Genomic DNA, 22,217 nt, shown 5'->3' on the forward strand with positions numbered 1-22,217 from the left:
GGGACGAAGTTGGTGACTCGCCAGTAGGTAAGCTTAACGCCGAGGACCGTCCCCGGCCAAAATAGACGGCGCTACTAGAATTAAATCCATATGTTTTTTAGTTAGCCCTAGCCCTCAAAAGATGCGTGTATAAATTTCATAGCTGTCGGATCATTAGTTTGGAAATTATAGCATTTTGAGTGAATAAAGCAATATTATATATTGCTTTTTGAAGGGAAATGCCTTCAAATCTATTGTTCCTCATCCACTGTATTCTCCATCCACTATTTTCTGTTCTCAAAACACTCAATGCTCGCTGGGATGAATTTTTCGTCGAATGAAGATGTGATGGACGAAACTGATACGTATATTGAAGCAAAGGACTAATCGTACCACAAAAATGACATCGAAAAGTTGGACGGTCGCTATAAGCAGTTTATCAGTCTTGAAGGGAATTATGATGAATAAAAAAAAATTATTTTGCCAAAAAATGTGTTTTACTATGATAGGTCGGGGACTTTTCAATTGACCTGTTATAATACGTAACTATGACAATTTATTCTTTAACCATTTATTAATTATTTTTATTAGTTTCTTAATTTATAGATCTATCTTTTAAGGATTCAATACATCATTTAATGATTTTAAACACATAACTTTAATCAAATTTCTATATCGTAAAAAATCAAGTGCCTAATTCTGTTCGTTATTGTTTATGAGTATAATATAAAATTAAATAAAAATCAAATATACTCTGAAGTTATTGGAAAACTATTTTTATTTCAATTAAATGAAGTAGCGATTTAAAGTGTTGCATTAGTCACGTTATCTAATATATCTCTACTGAAGAAATGTTCAATAAATGCACGTGATCGTTGTCCCGTCTGTACACTATTCAGATGTAGGATATAGTCACATCTAGACACAGCTGAACAGCTGTGCTAAAGGAATCCACCCTCGACGGCCACGCATCCCGATATCTACAAGCTTTATCCATTTTCCAGTAGACAATATCAATTCATTGCATCTTCATTTCGTCTTTGATGTCTTTACACACTGAACTGACTGTAGGTGTTTTTCAAATCATGGATATTTCCTTATTCCAATACTACATAGTTGGGAGACTTTCAACCTTATATGACTTACATCTTAGATGACCGCACAGCCTGAACTCCACCATGTCTAGTGATAGTTCCAGTTACTGTGGAACGACCAAGCAATACCAATTTATCTTCTTATTTTAATAAATTGTTTCTTTTCCTGATAAGTAAGTTGATTCTGGTTAATTGATGTATTGAGAAAATAGTCTTTTTACACAATAACTGTTTTGTTAAATTGACTGTGCAGAAAACACTGCTGATCCAATCCTATTCTAACATAAAAGAAACCCTCAAAAACGTCATCATACAATACACTAATTTATATAGAATATCCACTTACGTATCAGTCGCGTTTTATAACATAATTATTATTTTAAAGATCGTAAAATTATGTAAACCTTGTCAATATGTTTTTATAATGGATATTTATTTAGGAGGGTAGTTTAAATGAAAAAAGAGCTCTATAAAAAATGTTTTTATTCTTTGTACTCTTCAGGTATTGATTCTTCTATAAAATCAACGAAATTTCCTACTTTGGTAAAAACTGTGGTTTTCTTATTCGGAGTCAGTTTTCTTCCAAAGGATACTAGTCCAACCAGTTTACCATTTACAGTTAAGGGTCCACCACTATCTCCCTAGAAAAAAATATAATGCATGATTACTAGAAATAATTATAAAGCTATATAGTGCAATAACTACTACTAACATTTTGAGTATTAGTTCACATTAAATTTCGAGAAATTAAACAAGAAATCACGATTTTAAATTATGGGGGGATTAAAATTCTTAATGAACATAAATACTTTTGTATTAAGTTTTATTTCTAAAAGTGTTTTATAAATTCTCTAAACTGTCATTGTAAAATATTGGTATTTCCATATACTATAATAGAAAACCAAATAAATAAAATATATGTACTAAAAATTATATACTTAAAATATATACTGAATTTATGAAGAGCATTCCTATATTTTCAAGGAAATGACCAATATGTATATTATTAAGATTTCCTACATCTTAAACAAGTCTTTCACTGATAAAACTTGGATTTATTAATCATAACACGTGGTAAACTGTTGATTCAATCAAATTTTGGCATATATTATTATGTTATCAACTTTATAATAGTTTTACGTGTAAGTAAACAGCTTTTCGAAAAGCTATTAACCAAAGATAATTAATTTTCACTACTTTAATTGATTTGTTATAATCTGCATATAAACAAGCCTCCTCTTAACAACAACTTAAAAAAAATTAATTGAAATTTATTGTTTGCTGTCTAATGGTGTAAGAACATATATCTTGCAGTTAGAAAAGGGAGAACTTTAAATACAGTGAAGACGCTTTATGAAAATCTATTGCGTATGGAAACTGCCTGTAAATAATGATTTGATTCAACTTTCATATTTGGTTAAATAAATAAATTTTCGCTCTAAGAAACAGAAGCTCTGATACAAAAACGTCTTTAAAAAGCATGAAATTCTGTTATATATTTTTTGGCTTATTAATAACATCAGTAAATACCCACGGGCGTTTGCAGTATTTAACATAGATGTACTACAGCGAAAGAACGGTCTTATTTCCGCGAACTATTAAATTCGAATAAACATTAGCAACGCTCAGTGTGTATATATATTCACATCTTCGAGCTTGAGACGAATTTTAAACGAAAATGATGGAGCTCGTCTTTCGAACTGTTGAACGAGGGTTTTCTTGACATTATGTTAATTAGGACGCCCTTGGTCAGCGTTTACGCCAAATTTATTTAATAATTTTCAACGAGTATATTTAGGCTTCCAAATAATGAATTAAATTTAGATATTTTATAAATATAGTATCAGTATATATTGTTTTTACGATACTTAGCTCTAATTAACATTATTTTCGTAAAATAGGTTCATTAAATCATTTTATCATTTTATTTATAATCAGTTTAACAGGATCATTATTTAATGCAATTATATTCTTGAATCAAAGCGTTTTTTTTTATTTATTTATTGAAACAGTACAGGCCTAGAATAAACTAATATTAATATATTTTTGAACGCAAAATTTTCAATAACTCTTAAAAATACGAGGGCAATTGTCAGAACATTTTTGAGTAAAAGATAATTTTTTTGGCAAATAGGTGTTTTATTTTTCAATATAATCTCTATTTAACACAATATATTTAGTGGACCATTGTCCTGATTGTTTTATTCTTCCTGAATATAGGTTATTCGCATTCGTCTCAAATTTCTTACTACCCAGCCATGTACTGAGTAAACCATTTTTCACCCACTGAAATTGTTGGTGACTGAGTTCCCGTAGTAATTATCAAGCCTTTGCTCGATAATCGTTGTTACGAAAATCCTACAATTTTGTAATTTTTTTGATTTTTCTCTTTAAATTTAATGATAATTATTGATATTATTCCGATTTTATCTAATGAATGGGTCTAGCAGCGTTTTACACGAAAAGCTTAAGTTATTTCATTTGGTAGCATTACTTGCTTTTTCTTTTTACACATATTTTGACTCCATCTCATAAACGGTTATCTGCTATAATAATGAAGGGAACTATTTAAAAAAAATAAATTTTAGTGAAATGGTAACTCAGTATATAGGCTTTATTTATCAATAGTGCGACGTTTCTTCTGATTCATTCATCGTCCTTTAAAATGTATGCTTTGCAGTACTGTTGCATTGTCTTGATATTTTAATGTTTATATTTTTAACCGACTTTTGTGACACTTGTAAAACAATCAAAAGGTAAATAATGCTCCATATAATAATACTTTTTCTATGGTTGGTTTATGAATTTATATTTTATTAATGGCTCGACACAGTTACCTCAAATTTTTAACTTTTCGGGATTAGTAAAGCTTAACACACGTCTCCTAGAAAAATTCTTCTAAATTTTGATTGACAAAAGTTCTTTTGTAAGAAGACGCGCTAATGTCATGCTGTGGTCTGTTATCTCACCCATTGTAGAAGGGATAATAGTCGTTCCCAGGTGATGACAACTATATTTTTATGTATGATTCGGCACTCTGTTATAAAGCCAGAAGTATTACTGCATATTTGGAGGGAAAAATGATTGTTTTACCTGGGCCAAGGAATTCACCAGACATGAATCCCATAAAAAACATGAGGAACCCACAAAATGGGCGGTTGCAAAAGTAGTAATTACCACCAAGCAGCAGTTAATTAAAACCCTCATCACAGAATGACATCGCAACTCCAAACTCCAGGAAGATGCCAAGACATGCATCCAGAAGTTCTTATTGTAGAGAAGAGTGGCACCACTAATTATTAAAATTACTTCTGCTATTTTTTAACAATATTAAAATTATTAAAACAAAAATTAGAAAACTGTTTTGCATTTTTTTGTAGTTTTATGATCCCAATAGGATTACAGTTACAAACAAAAATATATAAGAGACCCCCGACAATCGTCTGTTAACAGAATCTTTTGTTACAGAAATCAAAATATATTAGAAATTAAATTAAATAAATAAAATTAAATAACCTCAATATTGTCCCTAATAATTTGGTATATACACGCGCCTAATAAATAATACCGGAAAAATAAAAAAAGTCTTATACCATTGCAAAGTTTAACAGAATTATTCTATTCGTTTAAAGTACTATAAGTAAAAAATAAATAAATATCATAACAAAAACATTTCGTTTAAGCCACTGATATATCATAGCATGATTATGAGGTTTCTTCTACGAGTTTCTTAGAAATAGAGGGGTATGCGATCGAGATCGAGGTGATAAAACGAAATATTTATATGATTTATTCTCCAAGTTTTGATACCACCGCATCGGTCTCGGGAGACGTCGTCGTTTAATGGAAGGCGTAATATTGGAAACGTGAGTTCATACAAGATATCGTTAATATTTACTTCGGGAATATCTTAATAGTACAAGTATCTGTTCGGAATGTAGATATATGTCGTGCACAATCCTAACTTAAGGCCATTGATTGGGTCTTTTAATAAACTAAATGCTGCTTTGTAAATCGAGCCTGATAAAGAAAACCACATTTTTTATACAGTACTTGGTTAAAATAAATGTGTAATAAGAAAATGTAAATTTTTTAAACAAAAATAAACTTTATCAACTTTATTTGAAAGGGTTTATTGATTTGCTACATGAAATAATTTTTGTCTTATAAAATGTCTTATTTTTTCTCACTAATCTTGAGGAGTTAGATGAATTTTCAGGGACCAATTATTAAAAAAATAGAAGAAAAAAATTTTTCCTTACACAAAGGGAAGGGTATTAACAAGTGGTAAAATACATTTTATTAAAACTACTGAACCTTGGAAATTAGTGAACTGTAATTACGGATTTATTTAAAATTTAAAACTAAGTTCAAATATTTTGTGAATAAGGAAAAAATCTTTCATTAAGACAATATGTTAATGGGTTTTTGAGCAAAAACATTTTAATCAGCACACGAAAATCACGTATGTTAAAATTTGGGCTTCTAATGACTGTAAAATACAAACTTTATGCTGTAATGTACTTGAAGTTACTGTTTAGGAAAACAAAAAGCCATTGATAAAAATTGAAACAAAACAAAACACCGAAAGATCCTTGAAACTATGGCAATTGAGCTAAAATCTTATTGATATCGTTTATACAGATTCCTGGTAGGTATATTAAATATTAATATAGGACATGAACTAAGAATAAAGGCCAAGAACTACCATATATTGCTGGCTGTCCTTTATGTTAGCAAACTGAATTGGCTCACTGATATACTTTAACATACAAATTTATAATTTGATTATTCTCCTTAAATTAGATGTTAATTATTGATATTATTCATATTTTTGTCTAATAAATGGGTCTACTAGCCTTATGCACGAACCCAGTCAGCAATCTGTATGTAAAGCTGAAGTTCTTTTATTTGGTAGCAATACTAGCTTTTTCTTTTTACACGTATTTTAATTCTTAATTTTATAAACGACCATTAACTATAATGCTAAGGAGAAAACTATATTATGCATTTGTTATTTTATGTTATGGTTATTTTATGTAGAGAAATATCGAAAACATTGAATTTAACGTTCAGCTTAGGCTGTTTAGTGGTTGTTTACAAAGATACTTAGTATTTTTACCTATAGATATTACTGATCAAAATACAGTAGGTGGGACATTATTAGGGACAGGACTCGTGTTTATGTAATTTATAGATTGTTATATTTGTTTGAATAAATTACGTTGTTTTTGAAAGTTTATTTTATTTTAAGTTGGGTTTAAGTTTAAGTTGGGACTTTCATTAAGACAATTTGTTAATGGTTAAGACCATTAAATTAAAGCTCCAATATTTACCGAATTTTGTTTCCAGTGACTTTTTTTCCAAATATGAATAATTGGCTGGCAGGTCATGGGTGAAATGGAATGAGAAGACTTTTAGAAATATTAGTTTTTAATTAGCATATAAATCGTAAAGAAATTTTGGGAATAGCTGTAAGGAGATTGAGTTGAAACATTAAAAAAAATACTAAAATTAATTTGATTCTTTCGTAAAATTTTAATATAATTATTAATTCATTCAAAATTTTAGATTTTTCTGCATTTCCAATGGTTGAATGTTAATGAAAGATAATAAATTTGCGGGAGATCAAGTTTATTGAAGACAAAGGCATGTAAGCCAATCGAAATTTGTAAGAAACAATCATTGTCATCAAAAACTGACCATAAATTCATCAAATATTATATAAAGCCTTGGAAATTAATTAACAACATAGAAATTAATTAACTTTTTTACTTCATGGAGCCCCATTTTGAAAGAGATAATAAGTGTGCTGTAAATAAGATACGTTAATTCAGGAACGCAAAATAAATAAAGGAACAACAAGTGAAATAACAATGCAAGCATATATAATAATATAAAATCCTTCCTAGTAGATTAATAGAAGGTTAACTAGAAAAAATGAGTTGGGGGATGAATCAACTATTAACGAAATCAAAGCATGAATGCCCAATGTATAAGATAAAACTAACAACTGAAATAGGAATAGAAACAAGAATTAACAAGAAGTGACGAAAACTATTGAAGAAATATTCTCATTTCTTAACCCTAACAAATAATGAAACCGATTTGGCAAGAAAAATATGGGAAACATCATGAAAGAACAAGATAAACAATCCTCTTGAGCAACAACTACATAAAAAGAAACAAAAAATATTCGAAAGAACAGTATAAATTTAAAAGGCGATCCAGATTGGAAACTGGAGAAATATTTTTTTTACTAAAACTGTATCTCATAGAAAATGATACAAATGGAGCAATAATTGTGAATTTTAAATTGATTATTAATAGTTTGGAAATAATATAAAGGGAGAGATACAGAACGAAGGAGAGGAATAAAAGGAAAATTGAGGAACGTGATAAATAAAGGTAGGATGATAGAAAAAAGAACACAAATATATAGAAAAACAGGAAGCAACAAAGAAAATAAGAAGGCTTAGTTGGCGAAGTAGTAAAGGCGACAGGGCGGTCCACTTACTGCTGTCACAGTCGCGGGTTCGAATCCTGCTGGGGCATGGTCGTGAATGTATATTTTTGATTGTTTAATATTTGTGATTTTGTTCTAGGGAAGAATGTAAAATCAGACATGGAAAATGATCCCACTCACGCTAGTAACCAGGCTGGGTAAGACCAGATGTCATATCAGATAATTTTTAAGTTAATCACTCGCCAGGCGGTAGGCTTAATTCCGAGGACCGTGATTCGGAACCCGCGTTAAACTGTAGTTCCAGTCCATATAAACCTCTAGTTGCTAAAGGAGGAGAGGATATATTTAAAAAAAGAAAAAAGAATAAAATAAAAACATGAGTGAAAAATTGAAGGAAAATCACAAAAAAAAATATTGTAACTAGAACAAAGACTAAATAATATGAAAAAGGAATTAAATCAAAATGTACATTAAGATAGAGAGTCAAACATTATGAGAGATTAAAGAATAAAAGATCAGATAGAGAAGAATATAAACATAAAAATGGAACTGACCGACAACGAAGATTTTACAGAGCTTCTTTAGGAGCGTCAATAGCCTTCCAAGGGGTGTCAAAGTCAATTATTAATTATTATAAATCCTCACTCATTCAAAATTATTTAGAAATGAACGGATCCACCCAAACATTAAAAAAAACAGCAATTATGGCTCTCGAGACAGCAATGCACGTAGCGTAATTGTTTTTCTATCTATTTAAACAAAAACCTAATTTTCGTAAACGTTCCAATTTAATAAACTTCCAAATAAAGAGGAGGCGCACATGAAAAAAATTGTTTTTAAGACGACGAATCAGAAATTCAAATTATCCACACTTTCCGAAAGAGAAAAGTTCTCGATAAAACTTTCGAATTACACCTCCGGCTATTAGACACGAACTTCCCTTTGCGCGATACTCCCGATTTTTATTCAGGAACGTTGTTTGCGCCCTTGATATTAATAATAAAGGTGCCGCTTAATAAACAGAATATGTTGCTGGTATATACGAGGTTAGGAATCATGAAGCTCATTTATTTTTTATGCTGCAATTCGCATTTATGAGAAAAGTTCTTTCGGACGACGATGTTTTTTCAAAACGCCTAACGTAAATCTTTCAAACTGATGTGCTTAAAGGGTTTTTTCCTGTTCAGGATTTTCAGATTTGTTTATGTTACATTTTGGTGGTGCGAAAGGCCCACTACCATTTTGATTGCGCGTGATTTTGGTTATGTGACGTTTTGCTCAGTTTAGCTTTAACCATTGTGTAGTGTAGGCGTTCAAATTTTATTATGGATAAATATACGCCACAAGAATGAGCAGAAATAGTGACAATATTTATTGAAAATAATCGTTTCATTATTGCCACTCAGCGAAAATTGCGTCAAAAAATATCCCAATCGTCCAGTTTCTCATAAAACCACAATTTATCGTTCTCATGCGAATTTTCGACAGTCTGGAAGACAACGGACGTCTCGTAACGCTGAAAATGTGGCTCTGGTTCGCGATAGAGTCTACAGGTATATCCCATAGACGTGATTCCCAGTTACATATTTCTGCACTCAGTTTAAGAAGAATTTTGAAAACCGATTTAAAAATGTGCCCGTACAAAATTCAGTTAGTCCAAAAATTGTTACCAAGAGATATTGATGAACGAGTTGAGTACAATAATGCAGTCCTAAGGCTGTCTGGAAAAATTGAAGATTTTTCATCTAAATTGATAATGAGCCCATTTTCTTTTGGGCATGTCAATAAATAGAACATTCGGTTTTGTTGGGGAACACAGAATCCACAATTAATTTATCAAACATCATTGCATCCACTAACAACAACTGTATAGTGTGGTATTCATGCTGCAAACTTCATTGGGCCATTGAAAATGATCAAGGTGTTGCACTTACTGTTACTACTGAATGGTACCAAGATATGATTTGAAATTTTCTTGTGCCTGAAATGGAAGAGAAAGGACTAGAGGACATACGGTTTCCGCAAGACGAGGCCACAACATACATAGTTCGTTCAACAATTCAATTATTGAATGACGTTTTTCCACGAAGACTAATTTCGCGAAGAGGCGATTTAGTATCTCTAGTTTTAACAACAAGCAAGATCTCTGGTTTTAACTTAAATAAGATTTAACTGCACCTGTACCAGACTTTTCCTTACAGGTTTTTTTAAAATCAATAGTGAAAAGTAAATCAAAGTAACAAGCCCTAAGCGATTCAACATGTTAAAGACAATATTCGTCACGATATTGAAGACATTCAGCATCAGATATTGCAGGGTGTCATGAAAAATGCCTTAAAAAGAGCCTAAAGTTGCATAGCGAATCGTTGTCATCATTTAGCTGATATAATTTTTCCATCATTACAGAAAAAAAAAATGTAAAAACCAAATAAACTTTTTACGAAAACCAAACTTACTTATCTTTTCTTTGAACAAAGTTATAGGCAATCAAAATGGTAGCGGTAATTAATAGCCCCACGTTATATTATATTAAGAAGCTTTTATCATCTCATCAATGAACATTTCATCATTTCATTCAACATCTTGTATAGCTTTTTTGTATTCTCGTAAATCTATTGTATTGTTCGCAAGACAAACGCGCGACAAGACTTTAGCACACTACTCGTATTTTCTACTCTCAATAAAAATGCTTTTTAAAAAACTACAATGCTAAAAAAACTTTGATTTCTACCGTTCTATGATTAGAGACGGTTAGTTATTCGATTAAAGACAGCTACTGCTAAAATTAGTTTTAATGACGCGACGAAACAGTACCACAATTAGATAGAAAAAAATTAAATGAACTGCATATATTATCTTTGCAGGAATACCATGACCAACCATCTTTAATCGTAGCATCTAAAAGCTATACATTTGTTGAGAGTTGAGATGTAAAATATTTAGCGTGCTTAGGTTTTTGTCGCGGAGTTAGTAGAATATCACCCATATACGAAGATGTAAAACTGCAACTTTAATGCTTAAACCAAAGGAAACCATGAATGTCATCAATGAGTGAATGCAGATCCATTGTGGTCCAAGAAATTTGAACTGTCAAATTTGGGGACCATAAAAGCCAAACAATATTAAGGTAAATAAGCATAGAGACTTTACAGTGGTATAATTAGTTGGACCATTTTTTAAGTGAAATTGATAGGATAGTTATGCCAAATAGATTAAACCACAGGGACATGATAACTAATTTCTTTATTTAATTTCTAATTTTAGTAGCCGTGATATCAATCAGTTTGGAGATATGATTAAGTTAGTTAATTTAGTTTTCCAAACTTATAGATAGCTTGCAGCGAAGAACTTGTAAAATACTAAATTAGACAATGTATACTTACAAAATATGTTGACTTTCGATGTGGTGTCACGCATACCATGTTGTCAGTGATTATTGGATGGAAAAGACCTGGGAAATGCTTTTGACAGTTGTACTCGTCATCTATCGTTAATTGAACTGCTCTGAAATATCATTAATTTTTATCATTTATCATTTCCGTAATGATAACGATGCAAAACTAAAAATAATCAAGGTGTTCTAATGTGCATTTTGTTGCAGTTTTTTTTTGTTATAAAAACTTGTAATTTAACGCTCTATAACTTTTTCTGTCAAAAATCAAATTTAAGTAAGACTAAATATTCTTAGTTGGTAATTCTTCTGCAATGACTGCATAAATTCGCCTTGAATTAAACTAGAATAAATTAGTTATAAATAACTTTCATTGTAATAGCCTAAGAAATAAAAGCTCACCAAATATTTTACTGACAATTTGGTGGATGGCATTTACTATAGTCATTAATGATTCACAATTTTATTGTGTGGATACTGTTATAGTCAGATGGTAAATATCAGGAAAGTTTTATCATACAGAAAATTCCCAGTCATTTTTTATCTGAAAGCACATGACACATATATTAAAATAACTTTTGTCTATCTAATAATTGTATGTTAATATTGTACCTCTGAACTAGAACTAAGGTTTCAAATCCAAACCTCAACATTTTAACCACACAATCTCACTTCCTGTTTATTTTTTGTATATACCTTTAAGCCATTGTGGAAGTGCTTGGAATTATTCTAGAGCCAATTACAATTGGTTTATTTTTATAGATGAAATTTACGTGTGTAGATTTGATGGCATTTTTCTTTACTCGTCATTTCTTGGCACTATTGGCAATGTTTTTAGTAATCATTTGCAACTTACTTGTAGTCCTATTAGCATTATTGCTTGTAGCTATTTTTCTGCCAAAACTATGACTGAAATTTTATTATATTCCAAAAATTGTTCTTTCCAATAGTGATTACCGAAGAAAAAAAAATTGAAGTATCTATTCTAGCTATAGTGATTTTATAACAGTTTCCTACTGCTTATTTGACTTTTTACTAATTGGTTTAATCTACAAATAATATGATGCCTCAATATATGATTAGCGTGTTCGCAAAAGCAGTTCAATAAAGAGTTCGGTTATATTTTTATGAATTAAATTTAAATATTCCTTGGCTAATTGAGTTTATGAGTATATTTTGTAACTATGACAACTACAACAGATCATGTCAAAATGGCGAAATTTTTTCAATTATTTTCGATTGGTAATAAACGATTTTTTTACATTGCAACCTAATTTTATATACAAAATTGTGAAAACGATAAGATTATTATTTAACAGATTGTTTGCTAGTATTTATTGCGTTTTATTAGCTCATTCCCTGACTTTTTTAAATTAATATAATATAATTACATTAATTTAATTACAACATTTTATGTTACGATATATTTTTAATTATAATATGGATTACATATAATTAGGAATTCAGTTTTATAAATTTTTATTTAGTTAGAATGTATTATCCAACTTTAAAATACTATAATTAACTTAATAGTGCCAACCATTTTTTCATACAATATTACTATTCACTAGCCAAATTATTGACAAATTATTATTAACGGCTAATGTTGCAATTACAATAATATTATTTCGTGAATCAGTATTCTGATAATTAAATTTCTTTTAATTTTTTTAAGAAGGCTTCATTGGTTCCAACTAAGGTAATTGTAATACATAACATTCTGTTTTCAACTCTACTTGAAAGAAATTTAAATACATTTTGATATCAATTTAAACATTTCAAACAACTGACCTGAGATCGTGTGATGGGAATCCTGTCTCTGTCCTACCCCATCCTGAGGCATGAGCTTTTGTACCGCCTGGATGGTCTTTCGTTGATATTTCGATGCTCTGAGCTTTTTCGCTAAATTTTATTGGTTCTTTAAGCAATAATATTGAAATGTCGCTATCCAATCCCTAAAAATAAACATCTAATTTTGTAACAATTAAAAAAAGCACCCCTTATATAGCTAATAATATAACAATATTCCTTATTAATTAAGTAAAATAATCCTTTATTCTAAATTTTACTTCTGAACTTTCCCGTTCTTTTTTCGTTATATCGATTCACTTAAATCGTAAAAAAAGTTTCTTATTAATGGACTCGATTCAACAGCTATCAATATCAGTTAATTAATTTTTGGAACTTTTGAAAATATTATTGGAAAACTTTCAGTTAGTTTGATCCTCTGTCTCTAGTCTATCTGGTTACTTTACACGAAAAAAATTTAAACTGTTTACTAGTAATTTTGTCTCTAATTATTGACTGTGCAGTATTAGTTAAATTGGTTTTTTATCACTTGGTGATGTAGGCACTTGTTTTTTTGTCATTTTCCTCTATTTTGAGGTATTTCTCCGATACATTCATCCAAGTTCACGTAGCCTCTGATCGCCTCGGTTTGATATTCTTTTTATCTGTTTTGTGTCCTCCATAAGCTCTAGGTGTCCTTACCAACTGAGATCTCTATTCTATGTGCTCTTCCACTGTATATCTTTGTTACATCAAAATAATAAATTAGATTATATAGCCACTACACTGACTATCAGTACATAGCAATTTGCTATTATACAAGCAAGTATTAAGACCTGTATAGACATAATCAAATATGGGGAATCAAAGTATTTTCATCGAAAAGTACTATAAATTCTATACAAGTATTTCAGAGAAAAGCCTTGAGGGATATATGTATTATATTATATTATATTATATTATATTATATTATATTATATTATATTATATTATATTATATTATATTATATTATATTATATTATATTATATTATATTATATTATATTATATTATATTATATTATATTATATTATATTATATTATATTATATTATATTATATTATATTATATTATATTATATTATATTATATTATATTATATTATATTATATTATATTATATTATATTTTATTATATTATATTGCCGTATATGTTTTTTAATAAGTGATTCTAGATACTACAGAGCTGATTGCTTACACCGAGACCTTCAGATACCGACTGTCACTCAGAACAGCAAGACGCATGGAGACTTGAGGAGGAACTCCATTCTTATGTCAATATTTAAGTATTATAAGTTTTAGATAATACTAGAACAGGACACATAGTTAAAAGAATCAAACCATTTAATGTTGTGATTATAAAGAAAAACAGCAATGTTAATAAATAATTTAATACATTATTAGTTTAATTACATTATTATACCAGAGATTAAGATAGGGTCGATAGGTTTTCCTAGATATATACCAAGATTGAAGTTATTGTAGAGATAAATTGTAGATTAATTGGCAATAAAAGGCAACAATGTAATAAATAAATAATAATTAATGCATTCGTTGTTTACGCCAAAGCACAGTGTCATAGTTTATCCTCACTTTACCTCTTTCTTTCATTTCTTTCGATTTCTATACTCACATTTTTAAGAGGAATTACTTGTTCTACTTTTACACTCTGAATTATGATGTAACAGATTTAAATTAGTTTTGCGTGAAAAATTATTGCATAGTTTTAAATAGCATATATGTTGATTGATGCAACTTGTTTATAGAACTATTTGGTCAATTTTAAGGTGATAATGAAGACTTGGAGGTGTAACCAATTAAATAATCTATAACTTGTTTTAGTTATCAATTTCTTCATTAACATTTCTACACAAAGAGTTCAATTGAGTAGCTATCATTGATTTTGACAACTTTCGAAAGTCTGGACAATTGAGAGAGCAAGAAAAACTTTCTGAGACAACACCTGATGGGCAGGTCTATATGAAAAATTTATAATTATAGATTAATTAAATAGTAAAAGTATATGTTTTTAATTAATTTTCAATGTAAATCTCTTTATGTGACGCCAACCGAATGATTTAATCTTATAATAAAATTAAAAGCTAAAAGTTTGTCGTGAATTTGATAAATAAAGTGATTGCGAGTGGGTCAAATCTCGAGAAATTTAATAACACGAATGGATATCAGTTTTTTCGGGCGTTGTCTGAAGATGTCTACAAATCTGAATTAAAATTGCAGGAAATTGACAAAGTTTTCGTCTGCAGCGAAAAATTAATAACCAACCGATGTACCGAGACCTGGGGGACGAGTTATTAAATGGTGAAGTTTCGTAATTTTAGCGCGAGAGCGATTTTGCAGTGATTTCACACTACAACGCCGCGTAAAAACTAATTGTTACAAGTTGCTAAACTGTCTTTAAAACGCTCTTCACGGTCTGTAATCGAATATCGCGGCGTTTTAAGCTGTTCTTAGTGAAATTTTATTGAAAATTATTTTAATTTCTCTTTTTTTGGACTACTACCATAATTTCTTTCTATCATATTATCCAACATTTAAGTTACAACTAAAAGTTTTTTATCACAGTATCATAGTTATCATCTTTAACAAACGTTTTTAGGGTTTGCTAAACCATTTCTTTAAATACTGTTATTACCAAATTTTGTAGGATCAATTTTAAATGTGTTCTGATTAACTTAAACCAAAAAAACAGAAGATATTCCTGTCATTATAAGATCATTTCTTAAAAAAGTAAGTTATATAATTTTAATGAAGCTTTTAACACACAACTTGTACTGGTTTACGTTTTACAATTATGCTCCATTGCTGCTGCTCGTATCGTTAGGGATCTTAGGGAACGAATATTAATATAATTTTACATATATTAATATATCATATTACAGATAATTAACTCTAAAAATCATATTTGTAGGCTCAAAAGTTGTCTTCATGCTCCTTGGTTTAATGGAAGCTTCCATGTTTAATGTGAGAGTAGAACAAAGAATCAGCATATAAAAACCTAAATCAAAAGACGTAATAAAAACCTACAAGAAACGCAATGTCCCTAGACGACTAGAAGAACATTTTGTGTAAAATTAAATAGACACCAAAGGGATTCTTCTACCTCGACTAAACATAAATTTGGTTTCAATAACATAATTTTTGAAATGCCTTACCACGAATATTATATGTATATAAAATTATATACCTAATATTAAAATAGCTTGACTGACAGATTGATGACAGAAAAACTGACATCAAACATTATTTCAGCACCCAAAAATATATATAATTTAAGTTACAAAGGGTTTAAAAAGTTTTACATACACTCTTTTATTGTCCTTTGTTATTAAAACCAGACATTATTTACAATCTGTCATAGCGAGTTAACTTTATACCAAATTTTGCTATTATAAATTATAATTTAATGTAAGTTTCAGTAAAAATAATGAATATACTGTTTTGTTGAGTACTCCTAATATTAATTAAATAACTGATTGTATAATGAAATAAATGTTTTTTTGTAAAGTATTTTTATACCATAATATTTACTTAAATAAATTCTTGAGTTGAATCATTTGACCAATAACCATGATGTTGTAAACTAAAGATACCAAACATATTTTATTTTCGAATGTATACATCTTCTACAATTTATTATTAATTAAATAGTATTTTAATAGTAAACAGATATCAAAACTTTGTTGTTCGATGACAAAATGGTGAAGTATATTATCGTTTTTAATAACGTTAATGCCGCATTTTAACCAAAATTGTATATATATTATTTTATTGTTTACATTAAAAAATACAATATCATTCGAAACAAGCCAATTTTGCATACTAAACCGAAACCTTTATAACAATACCAAAGGAATATTAAAAGCTTAATTTTCTAGTGTTTCTTTTTATTTTCGAGTGGTTTTTCACCATTTTGTTTTCATTGTCATTCAAGGACTACTCCTCCTTATCGATTAAATATTCAGATATGCAAACAGCATTCAAAATTTTACAAATTAGAAACTAAAAGTGTCTTAACTGGAAATATGTAACAGTTAGCTAGAGCTGGTAAATTTATGAGAAAATTATTCAGAACTAAATTCTCTTTCCACATTTGTTTTGGTTGGAAAGAATGTTATTTCTTTTATTCCTTCTAAATGGGTTTAGAGTCCTATGTCTTTAATTATACTTATTCAATGAGGCAATATTATAACGCCTTTGAAAGATACCAGCTCATACAAGACTCTAGATATACATATAGCGATATTCGTAAAATATTTGTGTTGATTAAATGGAGAATGTACCTGAATGAAAAAAGCATCCAGAATATACTAATAGGAAAAGTATCCTATGCGTTAGACAACACAAATATTGAGTTACTCAGTAATAATTGAGAGTGAATAGCTGGTAAGAATGAATACATTGTGTAGTCCGCATTTTGATACAGTTCTTCGACCAAAAACCTACAGTATAGAGTTCCTTTAAATTTTTTTCTTCCTTGAAATATATTATTTACAATGGACAGTTAACATTTACCTATTAAAAGTATTGGCCATTCGATTTTATACATTTTGTACATATTTCAGGCAATTTACGGATGCCAACAGTTTCTCCATTGAGCTAAACCATTCACTGAGCCATTTTCTAACGTCTTTAAGCGGGTGTCGTATCAATTCGAAAAGGTGGTACTCGGACCGAAATGTGGACAGTACGGTAGGTGTATGGCATTCAAGTAATTTCAACACATTCGACAAAATCACCATATCAGGTCTTTCAGTATATCGTTGATGTTTTTCGACAGTTGAAATTGATCATTTGACATCGGTTACAGCTATCATTGCTAACTCTTTCTCCACATTTCAGTTCATCATAATACTTGACTTCAACCTATTCTTGTCCGACCGATACAGAGCATGGTTGTACAACCAATTCAATTTAAGCTTGCAGTCGATGGCCCGCCTTCGCCAGATTATAACTATAATTTTCTTTGTTTTTTCGAGGATTTTCGAAATCAATAACCGTTACAACTTGATGCTGAAATGATTTATTTTCTGGTTGACGATTTCGATTTTTTAATTCCCTGTCATGTGGCACCCATCTTCCCAAATTTTGAATATTTTTCATAGTCGGTTCATAATCGTTCAAAATGTCGACTGGGCTTGCAATTTTTTAAAAAGTTTTTGTTGGGTTCATATTAAATAACTTTTGCAATTCGGCATCCTCAAACTTTTTAGGCCGACCATAGGCAACATGGAAATCACCATATTTATATGTTCTTATAATTCGAATATGATTACCATAAGTATCTACAAGCAAACGATGACTTATAGCCATATTTTATGAACCAAGAAAAGTAATACGTTACGCAAATAAATGTTTGCAAACACAAACATCGACATTTTCAAAAAATTATACATTTATAACGCTGTTGTTTTTACGGAACGTAACTTGTGTCATTTTAAGGTTAATGTCGATAGAATACCAAATCGTCATGGCTAGTGGAACTTGTTACAAAAATCGGAAAGTAATTAAGGACATACTTGGTAAGCGAATTAGTCTTGAAAAATATGATGGAAGAAACGAGATTAATTTTTTTTAATGCCCTTGTATACCATAAATCATATAATTCTGATATTATTCCGGTCGATGAGATTTATATCTTATCTGAATTCATTCCAAACGACTGATTTTACTAGTGAAACCTAAATCTGTATGGAATAGGCGAGGATTCGGAATAGTCATATATATAGTCAAACGTTTCCATTCAAGTAACGTGTTTACATCCTTGTATTATGTGTGGGTCGCGTATATTCTAATTTGTCGTAAAATTTGTACCTTCGATAGAAATTTGTTTGTCCGTTCCTGCTAGACTGTAATATATGGGACAGTATTCTGTTAATTAATAACTTTTTGTTGATTAATGATCATGATATTGTCAACTAAAGATTCGAAAATGTTAGAGGTCATATTATAAACAGATATAAGATATTTAACGATTTATAAATATGTGTTTATAAATAATATTTAAATACAAAAAAATAACAAAAAAAAAAAAATTTTTTGTATAATTTTTTTCTGTATTTTAAGATTAGTTGACTAAGTAATCAAATCGGTAAATGAACTGTCACGGTTCAAATTTTATAAATAAGTGCAAACCATAACTAAAATTTAATTGCATCTAAAAACATCGTACTTTTACTTTGTTGGAAATAAATTGATGCTGCACGTTTTTTGAAGCTTTCAAGAAGTCAGAGGAGAAACCATGAAATTAAATAAACTAATGAATTTAGAAAATTATTTTTTGATACACAAAACGTGATCCTGCTTAGATCACTAGGTTAATTTTTGTTGCAAAATTCGAGAAAATTGTAATTTTTAAATACCTTTGGTATATTCTACTTCTTTTTTTAATGAAAATATTAAGTACAAATATGTATTATACACAAATATGATCTGTGAAGATATTCTGCTATGATAAAGCTACATGATGGTTTAAAAATGGTAACGAAAACTTGAAAGCTAATCTACATGTTGGATAGTGTATAGTTTGTTCTTACAGTTAAATTAGAATTAAATGATATCGATAATTTTCGATAATCCGCATTTAGTGTCAAAATAAAATTGACTCATTGCAATGAATTAATACTGTGATGCCTCTGTGAATATTTAAATGCTAAGAATTTTATTAATAAAGCTGACAAAAAGAGGAGTAATTGGCTTATTTATTAACCAATTTATTCTGTAATGAAGAATTTCAAAGATGAGCTTACAAATTCAATTATGTTATCACAGAAAGTGTAAATATCAAATAAATACATTTTATTTAGAGGCTTTAAGGAGTTTTAATTCTATTTAATGCAGATATTTCACCATGGTTTAATTTTAAATGTTTTTTCCATTCAATTTGAATGAATTTTGTGAATTTTGTTATTTGTGAATAATGTTAAATTACTTTCTATATACTAATTTTTTTATTATTGTAGAAAATTAATCCTTTTACAAGGTCGTAATAAATATAACTCTTTTAAGTGATAACAATTTTGATTTATTAAGTGTTAAAATTAAATTTCTACCTTTTTAGAAAATTATATGTGACCAGTAAAGGAAATTAACGATTTTTTTAGAAACTTTAACGATTTTGTATCACGAAAGCTTACTATTTTATTCTCTTTTTTCTTGTTGGGTTTTTGGAAGAATAAGTATCATTTCCTGGAACATTACATTTAGACTGATTTAAGTTGAGAAAAGCGTGTTCAAGAAGGAAACTCCAAAGGAATAACGAAAATAAAGAATCAAGAAGAGCTGCTGAAAATTTACTATTAAGTCGTTTAGACCAAACATTAAGTTTACAACATAAATATGTTCAACCATATGTTGTGAAACAAAAATATAAACAGCCCTATCCATCCGAAATACTTTTGGTTATTGAGTGTACCATATATTACACCAAAAGATATATAAAAAATTGCTCTTGGGGCTGAAAAAGAGGAAATTTTACAAGACTAAAATCTGCTTCTTTCCAATGGTTATTTTACCAATTATTTTATATGATTTCGATACTTGTAAATTATTATAGCCTGACATATGTAAGCTTGACATCTTTCAACTACTATGATTAAGGCAAATTCTGCATGTTTCTCTCAAATTGTCTCAGTTCAGTTTAGATTAGCTGCTTGAATCTGATCAAAACATGGCATCAAAATGGCTCTTTACCATCAACAGCTAATGCGATTGAAGAAGGGGATTTATAAGAAGCTTAGAATTGATCAACAGGAAATGCGTTGTTTTTTATCACGTCAATATTAGGCCAGGTTAGCTGAAAAGCTTTGATGTGTTATGATTCAGCCATTGCAAAACTTTCTGCGTGGTGTAAAGCACGGAAATACAGCCAAATATCTTGGCATAAATAATCCTTGTTTAACATTAAAGAACAAAGAAAAATGAACTCAAAGAAACACATTTTAGGAAAAAATGTGAAGAATTCAAGTCGAAATAAAAAAAAACGTACTGGTTATTGGGTAAATATTCAACCCTGTTTAGTATATAATAACCTTTTGCTTTACGAATAAGTCTTGAAGTCAGTTTGGACGTATGTGGGCGTTTAGTATTAAAGGGCCCAAAAAAGTTAATTCAAGGTTTTGTTAATGATTATGATACATTCATAATGATAATCTGCATAAATACTTGAGGACAGAACTATGCTCAAAGTTATGAACAGAACAGAGGCTCCATCAGCACATCGATGTTGAGTTTCTCAAGTTCTTAGACAGATATGGCTTAGCCGGAAGATTAATGACAGTCGAACCATTTGTTTTGGTTCAGTGCAATTATAATAAAAATTCAAAAGTGCAAATTAAAATAGTGATATAGATATTAAGCCTAAAGAGTCTATCGCAGAATAAGTACTTTGTAACTTAAAAACCATAGCAGAACCGTAGGATAAAAACAATTTGCGCAGTATTGTTAATTTACTAAATTTCTATAATTAATGATAATAATAGAAAATGGTGTAAAGCTAACTTGAGGAAAGGCTCGCGTAATTTTGATGTTCATAAAAGTTGTACAATGATGTAATTATGGTTTTACACCATATATAATGATGGACAAAGAAGTGTTGTAAACTATTATTGATCAAAATGGCCCTTTGTTTATTTATTAGTATTTGAAATGAATAAATGCGCTTTGGACAAACGATATCAAAGTGACGCGCGGTGGAAATTTGTAACATTAATCATACCTGATATGAGAAATCCGGATGTTTGATTACTTTCTCGATATGATGCACCGAACCGTCAAAGTCTTCCACATAATTGGCTCCAACCAGCACCGCCAGATTCTTCCTAGGCTCCATTGTCCTGGTATGGGTACAATGAGCGGCCGTGAATACCACCCTCGGTTTGATAATCACACCCCCACAGATAATCCGATTGAATTTCGTATTTATCAGAGCCACCTGATACGGATGCTCCGTTATGTCGGCGACTTTTCCATGGAGAATTTTCGCATTTTTCTTGGCTGCAAAGCACTGTCGTGAATCCAAAGGGACGGGGCATGGAACGGTTGCGATTTAACTTACCGTAAGCAATTTCGGTCAGAACGAGAAACTCGAATAGTAAATATAGAAGGCGTGACATTTTTCTACTGCAAGAGTTATGGCCCAGTTTGGTGGCTTTATAAGAGTTCCGCTTCATGGGACGCATTCTGTACCAACAGAAGACATTTCAGCGCGTTCAGTCGATTGGCGTTGCAACAAACTGTGAGCGAAATAACTTTCGTCATCGTTTTTATTCATTTTTTTAGACGCTTGATAGTTTAGTTTCTTATACAATTTACTAGTTAATCTTGCATTTAAATATTACGAATACTGTTTTTGTATGAGTTATGTCTCTATGTTAAACTAATATACTCACTTTAATTTAATGTTGACTTAACTAAGAGTATGTAAAAGTAACTAATTAAGTATTT

General features: G+C 29.8%; 2 protein-coding genes across 2 annotated transcripts in view; one reads left to right on the forward strand and one right to left on the reverse strand.

Moving 5' to 3' along the window:
* The window catches only part of dgo (ankyrin repeat domain containing protein 6 diego), a 322,131-nt gene extending 308,045 nt beyond the window's left edge, over nucleotides 1-14,086 (forward strand). The window contains exon 8 of the mRNA XM_076413687.1: nucleotides 13,940-14,086. Coding sequence (XP_076269802.1) covers nucleotides 13,940-14,057 — 118 coding nt within the window. The 3' untranslated portion in view covers nucleotides 14,058-14,086. The remainder of the gene's footprint in view (nucleotides 1-13,939) is intronic.
* Nucleotides 1,546-22,118, reverse strand: LOC143202293 (anionic trypsin-2). The gene is made up of 5 exons (XM_076413729.1): nucleotides 21,829-22,118; nucleotides 21,490-21,767; nucleotides 12,722-12,885; nucleotides 10,923-11,043; nucleotides 1,546-1,714 (listed from the first exon to the last, which is right to left on the reverse strand). Exons 1-5 carry the CDS (start codon nucleotides 21,950-21,952, stop codon nucleotides 1,556-1,558), a joined length of 846 nt encoding a protein of 281 aa, XP_076269844.1. The 5' UTR covers nucleotides 21,953-22,118; the 3' UTR covers nucleotides 1,546-1,555.
* Between the last annotated feature and the right edge of the window lie 99 nt (nucleotides 22,119-22,217).

This window comes from Rhynchophorus ferrugineus, unplaced genomic scaffold (assembly GCF_030347505.1).
Source record: "Rhynchophorus ferrugineus isolate W39M unplaced genomic scaffold, kcgeb_rfMv2 rfM1, whole genome shotgun sequence".
NCBI lineage: Eukaryota > Metazoa > Arthropoda > Insecta > Coleoptera > Curculionidae > Rhynchophorus > Rhynchophorus ferrugineus.

Coding starts and splice junctions, on each gene's coding strand:
- LOC143202293 (XM_076413729.1), bottom strand. CDS start 21,952: ATGCGTCCCATGAAGCGGAACTCTTATAAAGCCACCAAACTGGGCCAT. Junction 12,886..21,489: donor ATCCGGATTTCTCATATCAG/GTATGATTAATG, acceptor GTTTATTTTTAG/GGATTGGATAGCGACATTTC. Junction 1,715..10,922: donor ATCGAAAGTCAACATATTTT/GTAAGTATACAT, acceptor ATTTTTTTCTAG/GGAGATAGTGGTGGACCCTT.